Source organism: Trachemys scripta, chromosome 6, assembly GCF_013100865.1.
Source record: "Trachemys scripta elegans isolate TJP31775 chromosome 6, CAS_Tse_1.0, whole genome shotgun sequence".
NCBI classification, from domain to species: Eukaryota; Metazoa; Chordata; order Testudines; family Emydidae; genus Trachemys; species Trachemys scripta.
In genome coordinates, this window is record NC_048303.1 from 25,739,433 (window position 1) to 25,763,175 (window position 23,743).

General features: G+C 40.2%; 1 protein-coding gene across 2 annotated transcripts in view; it reads right to left on the reverse strand.

Moving 5' to 3' along the window:
• The window catches only part of PRKAA1 (protein kinase AMP-activated catalytic subunit alpha 1), a 37,525-nt gene that overhangs the window by 7,736 nt on the left and 6,046 nt on the right, over positions 1–23,743 (reverse strand). The window contains exons 2-6 of one of the 2 annotated variants that reach the window (XM_034773467.1): positions 9,590–9,731; positions 5,704–5,797; positions 4,717–4,861; positions 2,751–2,838; positions 470–694 (exon numbers count right to left, since the gene is read on the reverse strand). In XM_034773467.1, coding sequence (XP_034629358.1) covers positions 470–694; positions 2,751–2,838; positions 4,717–4,861; positions 5,704–5,797; positions 9,590–9,731 — 694 coding nt within the window. Of the gene's footprint in view, positions 1–469; positions 695–2,750; positions 2,839–4,716; positions 4,862–5,703; positions 5,798–9,589; positions 9,732–23,743 lie in introns of those variants that run through there. The other variant, XM_034773468.1, reaches the window with a different exon arrangement.

The window sequence follows — 23,743 nt, forward strand, 5'->3', positions numbered from 1 at the left end:
CTTGCTCGTTAAAAGAATCTATAGGATTAGTATGTCACCCACCTACCCAATTATTATAAGGCCTAGCATTCATAAAGCACTGACATCTTCTGATGGAAGGTGCAAGAAAAGTATATTACACACTCACATTAACACCTATCTTTCTTTAGGATTGGTACATCTTTATGTCTTTCTGCCCTGATCCCAATTTTTAGCAGGATCTTTTTTCCCCTCAAAGATCAATACAGACACACCAATTTCTTGAACTCCAACACCTTTTAAAGTGTACTAGTGATAGAATTCTAGTCATAAGCAGATTTTGCCATTTGGAACCAGAGTTGTCAGATTTCCAAAAGTCAAAATACTTATATGTATTTGTAACACTAGGTTGTATGGCAGAAGCATTTTTATGAATAATTTCTTAGTTCTGTTGATTTGTACTGGGACCATCACTGTGGCATCTGTGATTAGACATCAATTAGTGTTTTACCTAATGTCTCTGATTGTAGCTCTCTTCATAGGATCCACCTGCAGCATGTGTTTCAGAAGGCTAATCACAGATGGATTCAGATATTGAGGGGTATAAAAGATACCATCACATATCTTCTTAAAAAGCGTTGGCACGTGATCATCATCAAATGGAAGGGTTCCACATAACAGAGCATAGAGAATAACCCCACTGCTCCAAATATCTACTTCTGGACCTGCATATAATCTGGAAAAAGTTATCTGTTAATAAGTTATAGTAGCATAGTACAATATATATCTTTTCGCAAAAGATGTTTTTGCAAAAGATGTTATATGTTGTAGTAGTTAGAGGGACACAGACAAATTGAGGCCTACCAGCACTGTTCAGGGGAGGCACAGTATGCACATGATTGTGAAACTGAACTCCACCAGACAAGTAGGACATGAATGTATAGAAGAATTCTGCTCGGTCTTTGTGTTAATCACCCATCTATGTAATTTACCATAGTGTTAAATTGAGGGGAAGACCATACTACAGGGACAAGGAAGATCAACGGAAATATATATTTGGCAAATTATATCCAAACCACAAATATCATCCGGGGGGGGGGGGGGGGGGGGGGAGAGGCGCTGGGAAATTAAGTTCCCATGTTTCCTTGTCCCATTTACTAATAAATCACATGTCTGGATTACACTCAGCAATAGTAATTACTGCAGTGGAGTGGTAGCTAGTGGGTTGCCCAGAACAGATGACACTAAGGGTATGCGCAAAAAGAACAGGAGTACTTGTGGCACCTTAGAGACTAACAAATTTATTAGAGCATAAGCTTTCGTGGACTACAGTCCACTTCTCTAAGGTGCCACAAGTACTCCTGTTCTTTTTGCGGATACAGACTAACACGGCTGCTACTCTGAAAACTAAGGGTATGTTTATCCTGCAATCAGAGGTACAATTTGCGGCTTGTGTAGATACTGTATACTTGTGCTAGCTTTAATCTAGCTATCTTGTAAAAACAGCAATGAAGACACAGCTGTGCTTGCTAGCAATGCAAATATGTACTCTGGGGACTATGCAAGCTTGAACAGTCCAAGCTGAAGCCCATGCCACTGCTGCATCTTCATTGCTATTTTTACAAGATAGCTAGATTAAAGCTAGCATGGGTATACCTACACAAGCTGCAAGTCACACATTTGACTGCACTCTACTGTTGACTAACTGTGTTGGAGGATTCAATAGTTACAGGATTGAGCTAAAATAGGGTAAGTGACATTTGGGCCTAACAAGCCACAGTAAAAGTTTGCACTAATACCCAACTTTACTGCCTGGAACTTATCTGTTTTTCAGAAAATAAAGTACTTCTTCCAAAGTGTGTGCTATGATTCATTAGGCCAGTGGTTCCCAAACTTTTTAATAAGGCAACCCACTGACCGCATTTGGGTTTCTTCTTTTTATGACTCACCAGGATACGTATATCCCCTCTGCCCTGGCAGTGCAACCTTAATCCCAGCCCAATGCGGAGAGGAGGCCTGGTGAAGTTGGGGAGTGATCATGCTCCACATTCATCCTGCAGTGGCGGCTCCTATCACATGAGACTGCACCTACCTCCAGGCATTGCAACATGGTGCATGGAGTTGTAGAACCACACATATTTGGCCAGCTTCCCCCCCCCCCCATGTCAAAGGGGAAGCCAGGCCAAACCTGAATGGTGCTGCGACCCTGCACCGGAGCAAAAAGATGGGCCCAGCCTTCCAGCACAGGAGCTGCTGCTGCTGCAGGGTGAGTGTGGGGAGAGCTCGCTGTTCATCGCCCCCAGTCCTCTCCTCTGCACCACAACATTTGCCTAGGTCAGGGCCCAGTGATGGATTAATCCAACATTGGACATGGCGACCCATCTGGGACCTTCCTGTGATCCCCTGGTGGGTTGGGACCCACTGTTTGGCAAAACACTGTACTAAATAGACCATTTTGGAAATTCTGGAAAGTGATAGAACCAGTTTATGATATTCACCGTACATGAATTTTCTAGTTGACAAAACTGCATTTTTGCCAAACTGACTTGGGTACAGCATAAACACACTGCAGTTTGGACTACTTGATACAGTACAGTGACACTGAAGGGGCCAATAAAGCTGACTAGGCCACTAATCAATGTAAAGGTAAACTTCAAAAACTAGCAAGGGAGGGAAAGTCAACATTTTTCAACTTTGAGTTTGTGTACTAGAATACGGTCTTATCTTTAATATTAAACAACAAGGTATTTTTCAACTACATGCACACATTTAACGAATATAAGAAATACTACCTTCCTGAAATTACTTCTGGTGCAGCATAGTTAGGAGAACCACAGCTTGTTCTTAAAAACTCTCCATCTGACATCATATTTGAAAGACCTGAAAGTGTACAAAAGCAGCTCCTAAAATATTCAGCAAACTGATTACACACTGCATGTGCATCTTAATCCAACCATTAATGCTAATAGGAGTAATAAGTTACAGTTTACTTTTTCTAAATTATAAAGTACAGCAGTTTAGAATTACTGAAATGTGTACAGAAACAGAACAATGCAGTGTAAGATGCTGCATACAGTATATCAGAAATTAGTTTTACTGAACTAATGTTGAAGAGCAAAACTAAAGACATGTATGCACATGATCTAGGCATGCCTGAGAGAATACATTCATTCCAAGACACAGCAAGAAAAGTCTGTTTTGGAAATGTCCAGAGACATAATGGAGGACTGAGTTGTTCTAAGGGAAACACAGGACTGCAGTAAGGTGGGACTTCAACAAGAGAAAGCATTCTTAACTGTGATTGCTTCCAAATGCTTGAAGTGGAAGACTACCACAGAACAGTCCAAGAAATAGCTTCGACAGAACACAAGATTTAATAGCAGCTCTTTACAGAACAGTACAGTGATTATACCTACAACAGGAGACAGGCAATCTCTCTTAACATCCACTGGGAAGTTGCAGACTACAGCTTGGATACGATTGAGTGTTCTGGCTATGGTTTACTGCATTAATGCAATACTCCCTTTTTTGAATCTGAAGTGATAGGGAAGAGTGCCTCAACTAGTTTTCATACTTATTAAACTGAACAGGTTTCTTTATAAATACTCTTGTTTAGTTAAATAAGTTCAACAGCTTTGCTAAAATTTATGCATGGTAATAAAGCCATTTTAACAGTTAATACTGCATTTTGTTTTGCTGTAACAGAACAAGTAATCGTTCATCTAAAAGCATTCTGCATATAAACGTAGTAATCCCCTTTGACAGAAATAATTAACAGGACTCCCAACCCCCAATGTATTTGAACACCATACCTTTGAAATAATTGAATACTTAGCATTTATATAGCACCTTTCATCAGAGATCTCAAAGCGCTTTACAAGGGCGGGTATAATCCACTATGTCTACAAGAGAAATATCAGGATTATGTAGCAATATGGATACCTTTCTATGTTTATATGGCAAGAAGGTTTCCTAATGCTGGCAGTCCTGAAAACTAGCTGCCATTTTCTTTCTGTAGTTGTATTTTGTGCTCTTTTATAGCAAGTCTGTACAAAGTAAAGAACTATAACCTTCCTTCTCTTGGCTAAGCAGACAATATATAGCAAGTGCAAGAATTAGTAAGAAGTTAATTCCTCTTTTACCTTTCATCATCTTAAGTTTCAGTTTTATACTCTGTCAACATCAGGGTAGAGCTTTTTACTTTTTTAATTTTAAGTTAAATTTATAGTTCGATATGGAAAGTAGTACTGAATAATAGTACTAAGTTCTATGCCATCATTAATGCCTTTCACTAGAATGATGTGGTTCTTATCAAGTTTGCTGAACTGTCCTTGTGGATCAGAAGACAGAGTTATTAAAATAAAAGGTGGATAGTTGTCCTGATTTTACAAGTGGAGAAAGACATAGAAGATAAGGAACTTGCCAAAAGTCAATCTTGGAATAAATGGAGTAGCATGCATTAAATGCTAAATATAATTTAATACTTTCTTAGTGACACTTTTGTTCTACCAGACCAGGCCAGACTATCAATTTCTATCCAGTCACAGAAAATGTCTGGCTCAAAGATGGCCTATAAGGAGAAGAGAACTCTGCACTAAGCAATGTTCTCATATTTCTTTTTGGGACACTTCTTAGGTTCTTGTACTGTGCCCGTCACCATGGTATCCAAGTATCAGAATTCCAATAATTGAATATTTTCTGCATTAATAAATAGCATCTGATGAAACTTATCAAGTTTAGAATAAAATAAAAGCTCACCAAAATCAGCTATCTTGGCATTCATGTGTGCATCAAGTAGTACATTTTCAGGTTTCAAGTCTCTATGTACAACCATATGCCTGTGACAATAATCCACACCAGAAAGGATTTGCTGGAATAAACGTCTACTCTCCTTCTCATCAAGCTAAGAAAGGAAAAGAAGCCATTTAAAATACTCTTATCTGTCCAACATTTTTCTTGAATCTGCAAGACATAAGTATTACATTTCCATGCAAGTGTCTTTGGATGAAATAAAGAATGCAACAGGTTACACTTAAGTATTTTAAAGTCTGGACACTTTACAGATAAAGTAACAGATGGAAAGATGAACTGACTAGCCAATGCCACACAATGATTCAGTGGCAGAGCCAGTAGTAGAACCCAGAATGAATTTTTCTAGCCCACAAGGCCTTAAACAGAACACTTTTAAGGAACGTTATCCACTGAGTCAATTACACAGTCAAAACTTGCTTATTCCAGTCAATTTCAGAAGCATGACTGTCAAAGATGTCCTGATTAGGAACTAACATCTTTAGAACTCTCACATTCACTATTTTTGCTTTATGGAGAAAAAGCATTTGATATATCAGGTTGAAACAAATACCAAAAGTTGTGAATTCAACTTGATCAAAACCTTTATGTAAAGTCATTTTTAACTTTCTAAATTTATAATCTGCTTTGCACAGATGCAGTAATTTTGACTGATTAAACTTAGTATCACTATTCAATTAAAGAGGCAAGTGCAGTTTCAAATAAGATAAAACTACATTTATGAATGAAATTCTGTAAGTTTAAACTAGCATACGCCACTTATTAGTGTTAGTTTCAGAGCAAAGTTTACAGAGTTAGAAAAAGGATAGAATACTTTGAGACCCGCTACTGCTAATTGCAAGACTAGATAAGAACAGGCCTTCACCTAGTGAGAAACATTTTTGCAAAAGCGATAAAATGTAATCTACTGTTTTGTAGAGCTGAAGTTCCTCTTACCCTTCCATTTTTACAGATATAATCGAACAGTTCCCCTCCAGAAACATATTCCATCACCATGAAAATGTCAGATGGTGTACTGATGACTTGGTACCTGATAAAGGTAACATATCTATTAATTCCACTGCACACCCACAAGATACAACTAGTTACTTACAATTAAAACAGCATTGGGCTTTGTTAAATTAATTGGATATGAGCTATACCCTAGAACTAAATATTTCCTATATGAAATTAAGTTATTCAGACATCCCTGTTTCAGTATCTCTCTTCAGGGAATGGGACCACTTCAGCAACAGGTGGAAGCATATTAAAGAGAATGTACACTTCTGAGTAGGAGGCCCAGTTTTAGCCAGCAGATTAGGAACAGAAGTTTCTCAGGCCTATTAAAAATATTATAACCGCCTTTCCATAACTAAAGAAAAAGCTAAGGAAGAGACAAGTACTTGTTAGAGACAAAGGGCATCACTGATAACACAATATTATTCTTATTGTACAATGAGTCAAACATTTAATATATTTATAAAATACAAGCAGGAAGGGGTTTAAGGAGTTTAGAAGGCATTTAAAGGAGATAGAACAGTTGCAGAGAAAGTTAGGAAGCTTACTACAGAAATGTAGATGTGGTTAATTTAACAGTTTGTCTAACCTACTATTCAACATGCTTGGACTTGTTCTCTGTTTCCTATACAACATTTGATGTAGGAGTTCTACAGCACACAAAAGCCAGCTATTGTTTCCAGAACAAACAGAAAGACTACATCTCTCTCGATTATTATACAGTCTATATTTAGATGAGATGTGACAAGTAGGGGTAACAGTAGGAGATGGTGGATGAAGACAGAGAAGCAGCAAACTCATGTGGTGATTCAGTTTAGGCATGCCTTGTATACTCATGGTACAAATTAACTTCTTGTAGACACAACGGAAGGACTGCAGTGTTTTCTTATAGAAAGATTTCCCAGGGTAAGGGAAAACAAAAAAGTTTCAGCATACCTGGACAAGTTATTCTTGAGCTTCACTGACAAGAATGAGCTCTCAGACCATCTGGGTGATTAATACTTGCTAACTTATAAACAATCAAAATACTGAACAGAATATATTTTAATACTCATATTTCTAATGTATCCTGAATTCTGAGGCTCTTATTCTACCTTATGAGACTATTAAGGCAGTTAATTCTTGTTTGATTTAGTTTTACATAGTTTAATTTGAGATATTTCATTTTAGTGACTCATTCTTTATCATTAAATGACTTGTTAGCATCTTACATTACAAAGAAATTCTCTTTAATATACTGCATTATTAGGACTTCTGAAGTTATTTCTAACAAGTAACATTTTAGGAAACACTAGCTTAAACACTTTTGAAAGCTGAGCCTCCCTTAAAGAAAAGGGAACAAATTACACCCAGTTTCAATCCCAACACATGGTATCAGGCATACCCAACAGGAGTGGTCAATCATTACAAATATATTGTTTAGATCTGCGTAATATGGTACTACGTAAATGTCAACATTGTTAATTATTTCACTGCTCAAAGAAGATGGGAAGTATCACTGGTCATCCCAGGTCCACGCAGCCACTAAAATAAATAGGACAGTTTACACCTCAGAGCTACTGGTTCAGGTGATCTGAAAACTCAGGCCATGTCCACACTACAAGGGCTATAGCAGCAAGCTATGCTGGCATAACTACGCCAACATAATCTCATAATGTAGGTACAGCTATTAGCTATTTCACACCCCTTACAAGTATCCATATCAACCTAAGTGTTAACCTGGCCTTAGCCAGACATCACTGCACCAATTGCACTAGGGTTATGTTTTCAGGGTTAACTTTACAACTGTTACAGCTAGAGATCTGGGCCTGGTCTACACTCTGAATTTATAGCTATGCTGGTATATCATACGAGAATTCCTCTTCCCCCCCCACACAGCTCTGCTGGTATAAGCTCTAGTGTAGATGCACTTATACCAGCATAGAAGTGCTTTCGTGGGTATAGCTTATGTCTCCTGGGTAACTGATGTAAAGCTGTGCTAGCAGAAACACATTTATCCCAATACAAACTGCATCTATACTATGAAGATTTGTATGGTTGTTTTGTATGGCCAGAAAAACTTCCCTAATGTAGACAAGGTCTTAGATGTTTTCCAGAATTGAGTTTTATATTCTGAAAACAGTGAGACCCTTCATCCTCTGTGCCCACTAGTACTTTATACCCTCTCAGTCTTTTGGGATGTGCCTCACACTTTTGGAAACACTATCTTAAACTAATATTCTAGAGACAGTGCGACCAGATTGTAGAGAAAGAAATTTTATATTGCAGCACCTTAGCCATGAAATTCTCAACCTTTAACGTGTTGCGATTTTAAGATTTGATCAGCTGAATACATGTTTAGAAGCGGAAAGTTGTGGCCTATTGTTAAGAAGGGTTAAGATCACAACAGAGTATATTTCAAATTAAGGCAAGCAATTACTTTTTTTTTTTTTTAAACAGAGAATTTTAATCATTCTTAGTTGATAACATAAGCTTGAAACCATACTTGACATTGCAACTAAACACTTGGATGGGTAGAAACATTTAAGACTGAGCAAAAAATGGTTAGGAAAAAAGTTTTATATATTATATAAATCATGATAGTGTTGAACAATTTCTTAGAAATAGGTGTGTACTGCAATCTCCGAGTAAAGAAAAGAGGTTTCAGTTGTCTAAGCTTGCAGTGTTTTAACTGAGGAAGATTTGGATTTGGGGATGGAGGATTTCCCTGTTTGTCTTCATTACAGATGGAACTCTGTTTTTTAGGCGTTACCCTAACCCGGCTCCAATATAAAGCTTCCCATCCAAGCATAGTGGTGCTTAACACCCGAGCTAACTGGTCCATCCTGGGATACAAGCTAAAACCTAAATGCTGCTTACACTCCGACTGGAGCCCACACACATTGCAGGATGGATGCAGGCTAAGCCACTTAAGTGCTGATAGTCCTCCAGTGCCTTCCTCCAACCCCCACTCCCACCTGTGACCAGAATGATAGACAAGTTGTCTCACTATTCACTAGGAGAGAACCAGAGCAGCTCAACTTACTGCAGTGCTAAGTACCAGGGGATATAACCCTACAAGTTTGAATGCTTCATATGAGCAAAAGTACCAGTGTGGATGCCAGTTGACTGCAGGATTGCCCCTCACAGATGAGGCAGGCCAACCCAGGTGCTCATACCTGAAGGCTGATCACTTGAGTTAACTCTGTAGTGAGGACATACCCTTTCAGAGTTGTTCCCCTTCTATATACTAAAGTCATGTATGCCAGAGATTACTGATTCCCTGGCTCAAAGAAACTTCTAAAGGTCAAACCTACATCTGGATACACCATACTGCACTAAGTAGCATAAAGCTAGAAAAACGTTTTAGGATAGAATAAACCTCCCTATAGAAACTATTTCCCCTCAACGCCACCCCAAATTACTCGCCCATTTTGCAAACAGAAAAATAAGGTCCAATATAACCACTTAATACTAACTAGCAGTTGAGGACAGAAGGGTTGTGTGTTTATTTCTGTTAGCAATTCCATTTATGAACACTAGCTTATTGATGAGTTTGCAACCAACAAAGATTTAAGGAAAGATATAATCTCGTCACAGAAAATCAATTTCCTTAAAATGCATTGCAGCAAAAGTACTGGAAAAAATCCCATATACCTGAAATTGGACAGCTGATTTTTTTTGGGGGGGGGATGGGGGGGGAGGAGAGAAAAAAGAGTTACTGCTCCAATAAAATGTAACATTGCTCTCTACTTTTAAGTTTACACTGTTATATTTGATATTTTATTTTAAGAGTGTTCCAAGACAACAATGCTAATGACAGAGGTAATAAAAATTAAAAACTTACAGTTTAATTATATGTGGATGTCTAAAAAGCTTGAGGTTCTGAATCTCTCTGCGGATTTTTCCTACTACATCAAGGCTGCGAATCTTCTGTCGATTCAATATCTTCACTGCCACTTTGTGCCCAGTCAGCTCATGTTTGCCAACTGCCAGGATGAAGGGAACAGTCAGGATTGCCAAGCACTCTTCAGAAAAATAAATCTCATTTGGAACCTTTTGTAGTCTGGAAACACCCTAGCAAGATTAGAGTATTCCTCCTATCCCCATTATCCTAGAGAAGGTTACAGGTGAAGTTTTGTTTAGAAGCTCCCCCTCCTCTGTACTTGTAGGGTAAGATAAGGAGTCAAGTAAGAAGTACAAGAACAAACCTATACCCCTAATGCACTAGCTTTGTTTAGTCAGGGATTGTGTGTGTCTTTCAGGGCACATTTCATGTGTTCCTGCATTTTTGCTATACCTCAAAGAAGAGAATCTTCAACTGAAAGGCTATTTTGTATTCCCACCATTACCCTTGTTAAGCAGGGATCCCATTGGCCTACTGTGCATAAATCACTTAAGCTTTTTGGCTGATTTGCTTGCAGGCCCATACTTCTCTGGAGCTATCAACTTGAAAGTCTGCTCCCCCCACATTCTCCAAGGAATGTTGTTCTTCTGCCAATAATCAGAGCCTTAGGTTTTTCTCCAATTACTTTCTAAATAGAGTTATTGCATACTTTATGCTTCATCAGTTACTTTGAAGGTTTTTTTTAGCAGTTATTCAATCACAATTACAGTTGGCAATTAAAAGTCTATTTAACTACACTTCAGTCCATCTGACCCCATATACAATTTAGAATAGTTATTTTACCACTACTTATTTACAGCACAAACACACAAATTAGTGGTAACATACATAAAAGAAATATTGGTAAGGTTTTGGGTAATAAAAATAGCCCAACCACCAAGGAATGGTTCAAAAAATATGGAAAGTTGTGGTTATGAAAAAGTTAACAAACCAATTACAAACTCGGCAAAAAAGACAGAAGACAGATAACTAAATATCAAAGTAGTTTTTAAAATACTGAGCTTAAAAAATGCAGAACCTTTATTTTAACTGGTAGCCCAATATTTTTTCCCCAGTTCAGGTTTAGTAGATAGGACAAAATTATGGTTTAGGTTCAATTCATAATACCAGTTCAAATTGGTTCTCTGGTTCAACTCCCTAATCCTTTGTCAGATTATACTGGATAAATAGTGAGTAGAAGTTATGGGAAAGAGTGCAGTATCTCCATCTCCTTTTAATTTATTGAACAAAAACAGCCTGTAAGAATTTGGAAGTTAAACAATGAAGTTTAATCTTCCTAAATAGCTTATTATTCTAATGTATTGATTAGCCCGTCCCCCTAATTCTGCTCCTCAAGTCTTTCTTCCTCTTAGGACTTTTCACCAGCTCTTGCTCCCCATTTCCCTAGATGTTTCCAACAGTTTCTAGAGAGGCCAAGAACTCTTGCACCTAGCACCAGTTTTTCCTTTACGCCACGTGGTACTTCCCAGTTTTTCAGCTGCTTGCGGTAGAACTTGTATCATAGCGCTCTTGAAAATTTCTAGTGACTCAGCTGCTGTTCCCTGACACAGCAGCACCTCCCATATGGTCCAGTAGCTCAGTTAAGTGTGGTGGGCAGCTCTCCCAGGGGTAGGAATAGCAGCAAGATCTTGGTGGTTGGCATTATTACTTCCTGACATCTTAACCACATTACTTTCAAAAGATCAGCTCCTACCTGGTTCCAGCCTCACTGCTCTACCTTTCCTACCTTCTAAAGGGTCTGGAAAGGCTATATCTATACTAAAAGTGGCATGTACAGTACAGGCACTACGCATGTAGCTACACAATACAGTGAAAGGCTCTGGTGGGAGGAGGCTCCTGTGGCTCCCTGCTGCTGGAAAAGGCTCTAGCAGAGGGGCCAGATAACTCAGTTTTATTAATAATCCTGACCTGCTGTGAGATATATTATACAGGCAGTTTCGGGACAGGTTAAGAGTGAATGGATTAATTTTCAAAATCCTTGGAGGCAGGGACTTCAGTGTTTCTACACTTTAAACCATACTATTACTACTTTAGTTACATGGAAGGATTATTTATAAGAGATTGTGACAGACCATTAAGAAAACCTCAAAGTAGTATTACATATAATACACCTCTACCCCGATATAATGCTGTCCTCGGGAGCCAAAAAAACCAAAAACCCACTTACCGCATTATAGGTGAAACCGCGTTATATCGAACTTGCTTTGATCCGCCGGAGTGCACAGCCCTCCCTCCCGAGCACTGCTTTACCGCATTATATCCGAATTTGTGTTATATCGGGTCATGTTATATCAGGGCAGAGGTATCTGCTGCATTAGTCAGCACAGCAGAACCAACATGCAGTATGGAAGCATAACCAGAGCATTAGGACCACAAATGTCAGATGGGAAAGCTTTTCAGGTGTGTGAGCTTTCACCCTGTAAGTGCAGGATCGGTCCCTGTTAAGATATTAACATCTCATCTTGGTCTTGCAAAGACAACTTATACAGCTAGTAGGGATGAAAAAAGTTAACTGACCCATAGAGGGAACAGTCCACTTTCACCCAAGTCTACAGTAAAAATGAATACAGCAATAAAGAGTCAGAGGAAAATTACAGTTCTTGGAGCATTTGTTCACAAAGATCCTACTATAGGTTGTCCATCAACCTTTTAGCCAGCAGAGTCCACTGAGGCTGTGCACATATCTCAAAACAAGGTGTTATTGGGGTTCAATTATTCTATTGAAAAGTCCTCCGATAACCAAGGCTCAATCAAAAATAGATCAGCACAATGTAGAAAGGTCATTACTTTATAGGGAGAACAGTTTCACAGCACTTGCATCTTTCAGTCTGTCCCAAAGTGCAAGCTCAACTCTTTATATATATTCTCCAGTTTACAACAGACAAGATTTTAATACATTATCCAAGATTTACACACCAGTTCTTACCGGTTTCTTATCTTCTTTTGAAATTAGCTCTCCAAAAGTCAAAGCTTATCTGCACTAGCTGTAACTTGGTACAGCATGCATGTTGGTTAAGCAACAAGATCTTTTATCTTATCCTATCTTTCTGGTATGTTTCTGCAACTAGCACAGAAATTAACTGAGGGGAAATGTAAAATGTAAACAACTTAACAAGAGAAAGACATTCTTGGAAAAACTTAACATTAACACAACTCATAGCTAAACAATTTAACATAGATCTGTCACATTTTCAGTATGTTTTGTACCTTATTTGCTTACAACTAAATACTCTCTTTTCTTAGTTGCACAACACACCTTAGCCAGTCAAACAAGTAGTTACAACAATAAAACAATTCACATTTTTGGTGAATACATCTCCTTCCAGCCCTTAGTACAATTCCATTCCTTATCTGGTAAAACTACTAATGCAGCATTACATTAACTGTAGCTTTACAAGCTAGAAGATACAAGTTTTCCACTTCACTTATGGCCTAGCCATAAAGCATAATGAGACTCTGATCAGTACTGTCAACAGTATAAAGAGAAGGACATCCCCAACTGCCACTCAGTTACTTCTTACCACCTGAGTCCCCAATGTCCCATTTCCCCATAGCTCTTAGATAGTTTAGGATTATAATTAGCTTAATGTTGTTTGATAAATTAAAGCCAATTGGGCTAAAAAACCTCAAAATCAAATGTTAGTGGATCTACTCCTCAGTACCAAGGCATGACTAATGGTGCAGAGCAAGTTCTCAGACTTTAGAATGTGCCCTGTATCAGAGGCTGCTGTAACTGTTAATACACACACTGATGCTTGGTTGGTTTGTCTAGGGATGTGACTCTTCCAATGTGCCATTTGTAGCTTCTCTCCCTTCCTCCCTCCTCCCCCCAAAGCCCACAGATGGGTTGTTCTCCCTTCCCTCTCTCCCCACCCAAAATGCACACAGATGGGTTGTGATGCATGTGAAAAATTATTTTAGATGGAGAAATCTATGCAGTGTGTCTGACTCAAAGGAGCAGCTGTTGACTGCTGTGAAACCAACTTCAAGTACCCCAACTACATGGATGTCACTCCAGAAAATAAAATCTGCTAGTCAAGAAACCTCTGGCTGCTGGGAAACAGAGTTCGTTCACCGTCCCTCCTTGGGTCAGGCAGTAGCTCCTGCTGCCTAAGACAGGAAAGATCACAGATCTCCTGGTGGGAGCTTAGAACCAAGCCAAGAAGAGAACAAAGGTTCATCGTGCTCATGTACCAAAATCAACACCTTCGAAATCACATTGGCACAGAGAGCCTAAGACTGCGAGATCACATCTCTTACCGTTTGTACCACTTCCTGCTTCATCAGTGATCAGCATCACCTCCTTGACAACATCGTCATCTGCACAATTGGCCTCAGTTACCAGCACTGCAGTCTGACAAGACTTTTTCCAAGAGTGTACTTTCAGTACTGATGGTCCTGGTTCTGCCTTCATCTACTAAAACTGCATTTACATCATAGGTGGACATTATGATCACTGATGAACCAGAGTCTTCATTGTTGGACACATCTCTTATCACGTGTTCAGGGTTCTGTTGGTATGGGAACCTAGAGGTACCAAACATAAATCCCTCCCTGTCCAGTCTCATCAGTATGGGTAGCTCCCTCACAGGCTTTAAAAATCAGAGACTTTTGGTTTCCACTCCACAGATACCTGCACTTCCATTAGAGGAGCTTTACTTTTCAGCATCCTCTGGTCCTCATGATAGGAGTGCCTAGGAGGCATTTGCCCTAACACAGATTATTTCGTGAGAGTGCTCCTGTCAGAAGTTCTCAGCAAAAGCCTCATGCTCCAGAGAGATCTCCCACTCCATGGTTCCCTCCACTGTGGCACTCTATGTTCTTCCTTTATGGGAAACTGATCCAGCCCTATTAATCTCAGAATCTCATAGCCTCTACTGCTTGTTCCTTATTCTACTTCAAGGTCCAATAGTAAGATTGCCTCCTCCTAAAAGTTCTGCTAGGGAACCTCACTCTGTCCATCAGAAATAACTACAACCTGCAGACCACAAACATCTTAGTGAAAAGGAAGATCTTGTGGAAGAATATGAGGCTCAACCTGGGCCTCTGCTCAGAGCCTCCTCCTCACCTGATGAGGGTATGACTCCTTATAAGTACATCAACTATAGACAGTTTCAGGACCTTCTAGGGCCTTCTTAAAAGAAGATCAAAAACCTCTGAGATCCCCATGAAATTTTACAAGAGAAATCAACTAAATTTGACATTCTACATCGGAGCATACTTACCATACTGGGTCCTGCAGGTGAGAGAAATCAGAACACAGGCATTCTCCTGCCTAAGGATCTTGCTACAGCTTAGATGTTGGATACCTGGAGTGAGGTAGTGTGCTATGCCCAAAGGCAGAAACAAGTGCATAGGGAACTTTTACAACAAAACTTTAGGCACCTAAACCCTTTGTAGATCTGGGCCAAGGAGCCCAAGAAAATGTATCCCCTGGAGAGGAAAGTTTATATGAATCTACAAACTAGCAGAAAAGTAGTCAGTTACCAAGACTTATGGCCAAGCAGAATTACATGCAATGGGACAAAGTTTTGCAGCTACCTGAGAAATTTATTTCAGAAGGCCCATTGGTGGCAATAACCATTTTGCAGGTCTCGTGGAATACCTCCAACACTGCAACCAGATCAATGACCACTGTGGTCACTATGAGAAGACCATTCTGGATGCAGTTATCAGGTATTCCAAAAGAGGTTTAGGCCACTAGGGAAGATTTGCCTTTTGAGTGCCATGCCATGAGGAGTTTAAAAATATTGCTCAGGCATGCAGGAGTGAAATCAGGAAGGCCAAATCACACTTGGAGTTGCAGCTAGCAAGAGATGTTAAGAGTAACAAGAAGGGTTTCTTCAGGTATGTTAACAAGAAGAAAGTATGGCCCCCTTACTGAATGAGGGAGGCAACCTAGTGACAGAGGATATGGAAAAAGCTAATGTACTTAATGCTTTTTTTGCCTCTGTCTTCACAAATAAGGTCAGCTCCCAGACTGCTGCATTGGGCAGAACAGCATGGGAAGGAGGTGATCAGCACTCTGTGGAGAAAGAAGTGGTTTGGGACTATTTAGAAAAACTGGACGAGCACAAGTCCATAGGGCCGGATGCGCTGCATCCAAGGGTGCTAAAGGAGTTGGCGGATGTGATTGCAGAGCCATTGGCCATTAACTTTGAAAACTCATGGCGATCGGGGGAGGTCCTGGATGACTGGAAAAAGGCTAATGTAGTGCCCATCTTTAAAAAAGGGAAGGAGGAGGATCCGGGGAACTACAGGCCAGTCAGCCTCACCTCAGTCCCTGGAAAAATCATGGAGCAGGTCCTAAAGGAATTAATTCTGAAGCAGGAAAGTGATCAGGAATAGTCAGCCTGGATTCACCAAGGGCAAGTCATGCCTGACTAACCTAATTGCCTTCTATGAGGAGATAACTGGCTCTGTGGATGAGGGGAAAGCAGTGGATGTGTTTCCTTGACTTTAGCAAAGCTTTTGATATGGTCTCCCACCGTATTCTTGCCAGCAAGTTAAAGTAGTATGGGCTGGACGAATGGACTATAAGGTGGATAGAAAGCTGGCTAGATCGTCGGGCTCAACGGGTAGTGATCAATGGCTCCATGTCTAGTTGGCAGCTGGTTTCAAGCGGAGTGCCCCAAGGGTCGGTTTTGTTCCGTATCTTCATTAATGATCTGGAGGATGGCGTGGACTGCACTCTCAGCAAGTTTGCAGATGACACTAAACTGGGAGGAGTGGTAGATACGCTGGAGGGTAGGGATCGGATACAGAGTGACCTAGACAAATTAGAGGATTGGGCCAAAAGAAACCTGATGAGGTTCAGCAAGGACAAGTGCAGAGTCCTGCACTTAGAACGGAAGAATCCCATTCACTGTTACAGACTAGGGACCGAATGGTTAGGAAGCAGTTCTGCAAAAAAAGGACCTAGGGGTTACAGTGGACGAGAAGCTGGATATGAGTCAACAGTATGCCCTTGTTTCCAAGAAGGCAAATGGCATTTTGGGCTGTATAAGTAGGGGCATTACCAGCAGATCGAGGAACGTGATCGTTCCCCTTTATTAGACATTGGTGAGGCCTCATCTGGAGTACTATGTCCAGTTTTGGGCCCCACACTACAAGAAGGATGTGAAAAAATTGGAAAGAGTCCAGCGGAGGGCAACAAAAATGATTAGGGGGCTGGAGCACATGACTTATGAGGAGAGGCTGAGGGAACTGGGATTGTTTAGTTTGCAGAAGAGAAGAATGAGGGGGGATTTGATAGCTGCTTTCAAGTACCTGAAAGGGGGTTCCAAAGAGGATGGATCTAGACTGTTCTCAGTGGTACCAGATGACAGAACAAGAGTAATGGTATCAAGTTGCAGTGGGGGAGGTTTAGGTTGGATATTAGGAAAAACTTTCACTAGGAGGGTGGTGAAGCACTGGAATGGGTTACCTAGTGAGGTGGTGGAATCTCCTTCCTTAGAGGGTTTTAAAGTCAGGCTTGACAAAACCCTGGCTGGGATGATTTAGTTGGGAATTGGTCCTGCTTTGAGCAGGGGGTTGGACTAGATGACTTCCTGAAGTCCCTTCCAACCCTGATATTCTATGATCCTATGACATTTAATTTTAAAACTGATGAGATACTGCACACACTGAAGAATTACTTGTTTGACATTCCAATTTCTGGATCTATGCCATCTCAGAAGAGAAAACAAAAAATTTTTCATTTTTTCAGGCATAGGCCTCAGTCTTCCTCATACCTGTATCAGAAAGTTAGCGATTTTTCTAGGACGAGACCTCATTTCCAGAAAAATAATTCCTCTTTGACTATGCACTCTTCATCAAGTCTAATCACAGAGGATCTTTACACCCCTTCTTTCCTGTTTTTGTTTTGGGGGAGGGGGTGGCACAGATATATAGGTTGCAATTACCTACCACCAATGGGTCTTAAAAGTTGCACAGAAAGAATTTCAGTCTCTGACAGCTCCACATCCCCAGACCTCTTCAGGAAACCTTCTCAACACTCTCTGAATGCAGAGAAAGATACTTTGATTAGGTGCAGTGAAGGAAGCACCACCAGTTTCTTAGCAATGGTTTCCACTCTCACTACTTCCTCATCCTGAAGAAGAAAAGTGGATGGTGGCCAATTTTAGATCTGTCATGTCAAGTTTCAGATGGTCATCCTTTCCTTCATAATCCCTTCCCTAGATCCCACAAACTGATTTGCAACTCTCAACTTACAAGACTCGTACTTCCATGGTCAATTCATCCAGCACACAGGAAGTATCTAGGATTCACAGTCAACGGACTTCATCTTCAGTTCAGAGTCCTTCCATTCACCCTGTCAACAGCTCCAAGGGCACTGATCCATAAATGAGCTCCTATTACAGTCAGGCATTTGGTAAGAACAGAGGTCTTGTCTTCTTATCAGAACATATGGCTGATCAGAGGTCAGATCAACAAGGGCGTTTGCAGTTCCTCAACAGTTTTCCAAGGTAGCCCTCAGGATCAACCAGGTCAAGTCTACCTCACTGCTACTCAATCCATAGAATTCATAACAGCAATCCTAGATTCCAGGCCAGCAAGAGTGTTCCTTCAGAATTTTTCAACATAAATCACATCACTGATCACATTCAGTCTCCCTCAACTAAGGATTTGTCTCAGCCTGCTGCATTGTACGGCACCCTGTAATTATGCGACTATATGCACGGCTACATCTCTGGTCCCTTCACTTTTGGCTGAGGACATTTCATGTGTCAAACAGAGACAAATTCCTCACAAGGTGCTGTCATCTCTCCTTATTGGATGGCTCCTCCAAGTGTCTGCCAAGGTGTTCTGTTTCATGTACAATCCCCTTCAAAAGACTCTGGTGACAGACAATCCCAAGATGAGTTTGGAGAACTCCCCAAACACAAGGCATATGGTACCAAGCAGAGTCTCAATTGCACAAAAATGTACTGTATTTCAGGGCAGTTAAGTCTAGCTTGCAAGGCATTTTTGCCCCTCATTCAGAGCATCACCATTCAAATTCTGTCAGACAATACAATTGCTATGCACTACATAAGCAGATAATCACTGTTATGTCATACAGCAATTTATCTCTGAGATCAGTATCCTATATTGGATCAACCCAATAGCTCTTCACTTTCTGGGTACACAAAACAATATGGCAAATCACCAAAGCAGAAAAAGTTACCACAAATGGGAGTTGCAAAGTTCAGTTCTGATTATGACTCAGGTACTCCAAAAGTGGGGTCTTCCTTCGTTAGACCTGCTTGCTACCAACATGAATGTGATGCATCCAATGTTCAGCTCCGGGGAGGAGTGAGTCTGAGTTCTAGAGCAGATACATTTCTGATCCAATAGAACAATAATCTGCTTTATGCCTTTTCTCCCATTCCATTAATCCCTGGAGTTCTAAGAAAACGTCACCAAGACAAGGCTTGGATGATAATGATGGCCCCAGCCTGAACATGCCAGTTCTGGTATTCCAATCTGAGACATCTACCAATCAATCTACCTCTTCTGCTTCTAGATCTACCAGGCATCATTTCCCAGAGCTAAGGCCCTGTACTTCATCCAACCCAGAGTCTACAGCACGGAATTGTGCAGCCTGAGTTCTGTGGAGAGATCATGGTTGGCAGCTATACAAAAGATTTGGATTCAAAGCAGAAAGTCCTTTATTAGAAAGACAGATCAAACAAAGAGGAAATGTTTTTTCTTTGTGGTCTATTCAGAATAATGTACAAAGCCCAGACTCTCCTATATCAATCATCTTCAATTACTCATCTTTAAGACATGTTGAGCTTTCAATTAGCTCTGTTAGGGTCCACCTGGTTGCTATTTCAGCTTATCCTCCAACAGTGGATGGTCACTCAATTTTTTCTCCACCTGCAGTATCTAGATTTATAAGAGGCCTGACTGATGTGTTGCCACCAAATGAGGAGCCATTTCCCACTTGGAACTTGAATACAGTACTCCCATATTTGATGGGCCAGCCATTTTCACCAATGGCAACATGTTTTGTTTCCCCTTTCGGTTAAGGCAGTGTTCCTAGTTGCTATCACCTTCACCTGCAGGTGGGAAGGAATTCAAGCATTAATGGTATGGTAGCCATATATCATTTCATAAAGACAGTTACACTCAAACTGCACCAAAATGCTTGCCCTAAGCGGTTTAAAAAACTTTCATACCAACTAGTTTATACACCTAAGAGTGTTTTCTCCTAAACCACATAATTCTCTTGCAGAGAAGAAAGTCCACACACAAGATGTACGTAGGTCTATGCCCTTTTATCTTTGTAGAAAAACATTTTCACAAGTCACCTAGACTTTCTGTGGCTTTTGTTAGTAAGTCTAAGTGAGACTTTCAAAATGGGTTACAGACTGCATTAAGATGGCTTATTCCGAACAAACTTGCTATTCCATCTTGAGTTAAGATTTACTCCACTACGGCCCAGTCAATATCTGTTGCTTGTTAAAGAGGAATCACTATTCCCAAATATTTGTAGAACAGCTACCTGGAATTCAGTTCGTACAAGTAGCCCCTATCCATTGTCACAGCTTCTAGATCAGATGCCCAGTTTGGCAAGGCTCTTCTACACTCAGATAAGATAAGGATGCCAAGCACCCACAATGGGATCCATGTGGATAAATACTCAAAGAGTACTTAACATATTGTAACAGTTCTTTAAGATGCCTCTGTCCACGTGGATGCCATGACCTGCCCTCTTTCCCTGCTGATATGGAGACATTACTTGGATTTCTGTGTTAGTGAAGGAATCCAGTGACTATTGGGGCTATTCCCAGGGGCATGAGGGTGTACAGGCAGCTCCATGGACAATGCTGGCTAAGAGGTTCCAGGAGTACACACCTATCCTGGGATGTTTATAGACAAAAGCATCTTGAATAACTTTTTACTGTAAGGAACTTAACTTCTTTTTATGAGTTAGAACATTGTTTCAAGTTTCTTAAACTCAATGTAGATATCCAAAGAACCAAAATCTCACTGAAAAGAGGATCCTAAGAAGGAAATTAGGCAATAGTGAGCTTTTCAAATGTCACGAAACTTTACTAGCACCAGAACAGTTACACACCCAATGTTTTCCGTTATGAACGCTAATATTTTGTTTGACTAAAAAAATAGGGTTAAAAAGTTACCTACCCTACAAAAGGAAAATTCAGAAATGCTGCTGTAAGGGACTGGCTATAACAGATTGTTCAGGGCTCAAAAAGTATCCCATAATGCTGAATCTGAATTGTGAGCAGAAATATTCTTTATCTTTGCCGACCAAAAAAAAATCCATTCCTTCACCTGGTTGTGCAGTTTTTAATCAGTAAAGGGAATATGTTTTTCTATCCATGTATCTCCAATAAGATTCAATTTTTGCAACTGATCTTCCTTTCTTGTTTGCAGAAAACACAGAAGATTGTGTACTATTGATAAACTAAAAGACAAACAGTAACAGAGGTGCTGGAACAATTTATATAGTGGGGGTGCTCAGAGCCACTGAACCAAACTGTAAACCCTGCATATGATTAAACCACTTCAAGCCCGGGGTTCAGCAGCATCCCCAGTACCTCTAGTTCCAGCACCTATGAACAGTAAAATGAAATAGTTATTTACTATTTCCAAGAGGAAGATAGTAAATTAGCTTAATTTCAAACCATGGCTAAGGTACTTCCTGTCCTCAAGCCAAACTGTTGTTGCAAGGAGTTCAAGGCAACTGACACAGGCAAAATATACCAGATTCATTGGTGACAGATTGTTGGTTATTTTACAGATCCAGTTTCTGAGATGAATTCAAAGCAAAACCTTAGAGCCCAAAATATTGTCTAGATTTCTGTAGGAAAGTGAAAAGGGGCAGGTGGAGTATTTTCTTACTTAAAGTTATTCAAGACATACTGAGTAAGGACAAGCATGTAATGGAACAGAATTTTCTTTTAAATGGAAACACTTTCCACTGACAAGATCAAAATTTCAGCTACCTTTAGTATCCTTTTAAAAAGGCACACTAGTTTCAATATACCCATTAGTCCTCCCAGACAAAGGCTGCTACAGAAAGCATTTTCTTCTCGGGTTAATGTGCCATTCAACCTATGAGGGCTAGAAGCTTTAACAATTGTCTGCATGCACCAAGACATGCTGAGGGGACTGTTCTACACAGTATTTATGTGCCTTGATCACAGAAATAGAAGGCAAGCGAAATGGAAGACAGCATCCTGTGCATGGGACCTGACTACCTCTAAAGTAAAGGCTGACCCTTTAAGAGATCCCTGGTCCTCAACCTAAAATGCAAAAAGGCACTGTTTTCATCTGAAAATGAGTTCTCACAGATTCAAAGATTCCAAGGCAAGAAGGAACCATTGTGATAATTTAATCTGACCTTCTATCTAACACAGGACATAGAACTTCCACAAAATAATTCCTAGATCATATCTTTCAGAAAAACATTCAATCTTCTTTTAAAAACCATCAGCGATGGAGAATCCACCACAACCCTCAGTAAATTGTTCCAATGGTTACTCTCACTGTTAAAAATTTGCACCTTATCACCAGTTTGAATTTGTCTAGCTTCAACTTCCAGCCACTGGGTTGTATTAAATATTCAATGTAACAGAGAAGGTAGAGACCACTATTAAATATTTGTTGCCTGTGTAGACACTTATAGACAATCAAGTCACTCCTTATCCTTCTCTTTATTACGCTAAATGGATAGTTTTCAAGGAGCTCAATCAACAAGTTTTCTAATCCTTTAATCATTCTCATAGCTCTTCTCTGAACCCTTTCCAATTTATCAACATGCTTCTTGAATTGTTGGCACCAGAACTGGACACATTATTCATGTGATTGAACTTAAAAACATAAGTAATAAATGGAGAACAATTAGGTTCACAATAAAATTTTACTTTCCTAGACTCAAAATTCTGATTCCATCTACATGCTTAACATTTTCCATATTAAGAGTGACTCCAGCTACTGCGGGCATCTTCAACTGTACAGATGTTTATGTCCATCACTGAGACTTTGCAGGACCAGCCATTTATTTGCAGAGAGGTCTAGGGAAGCCACAATTTGACTTACCACCCTAAGCTCTAAAAAACAACTGAGGAGGGGCCACTTATTTAAATAGCATCTCCTAAATTGATGCTATGGGCAGTCACTTAGGCACACAGCCCAACAAAGTCCCACTTCATGTGTCTCTACACCCTATGCTTCTTTTGGCAGCACGTAGTATACCTTTCCATGGAGCCCCCATTAACACCTACATAAATAGAAGTGTAGACGGTGAGGCATGTCTTAGCCAAGTAAAGACATGTTTGATGGTGTTGGTACGTACATGTACATACCCTACATGGCTCTTTACTTGCCCATAGCCTAAGCCATGCTTCCATGTCTACCCTACTATTTTTAGCAATGTAGTGTCCTGCTGCTGGAGTCTTTCCTTGGGAAAGTTTCCAGCAGTGGGAAAAGGCTCTGGCAGGGAAGAGACAGTGCAGAAAGACCCTGGCAGCTCCCTGCTGTCTGGAGCCATTCACCACCATTTAGAAATAGACTCCAGCAGAAGTGTGTGAGGGGAAACGTTAGCAGTGCCTTTCCTTGCTGTTGGGAGTCCTTTCCCATCATGGGGAAAGCCTCCGGCAGCAGGGAAGTCTAAGTGAGACTTTCAAAATGGGTTACAGACTGCATTAAGATGGCTTATTCCGAACAAACTTGCTATTCCATCTTGAGTTAAGTGAAAGGCTTTGGCAGAAGGGAGCTCCTGACCCCTCTCCCCACTGAAACAAGTAGCTACACAACACAGCATGGATGCACTATGCTCTTCACTACGGCATGTAGATACACATACACAACATGACCCCAGAAGTGGTGTATAGCTTAGATGTAGCCCTAGTTGAACTTTATACTCTTCAAAGCTAGAATTATTTTATCGTTCCTAAAAAACATTTTAAATCATAGGCAAAAGAGAATCAAACATGCAATAAGCTGTCAAATGCATCAGTAGTAGCTTGGTTTGTTTTTTTAAGATGCAAGATCAGCAACTATATTGATGGATCATCTCTACTTACGGCTAAAGTCAGTAGCATACATTTGCTAGTGTTCATCTGCAAAAATTTACAT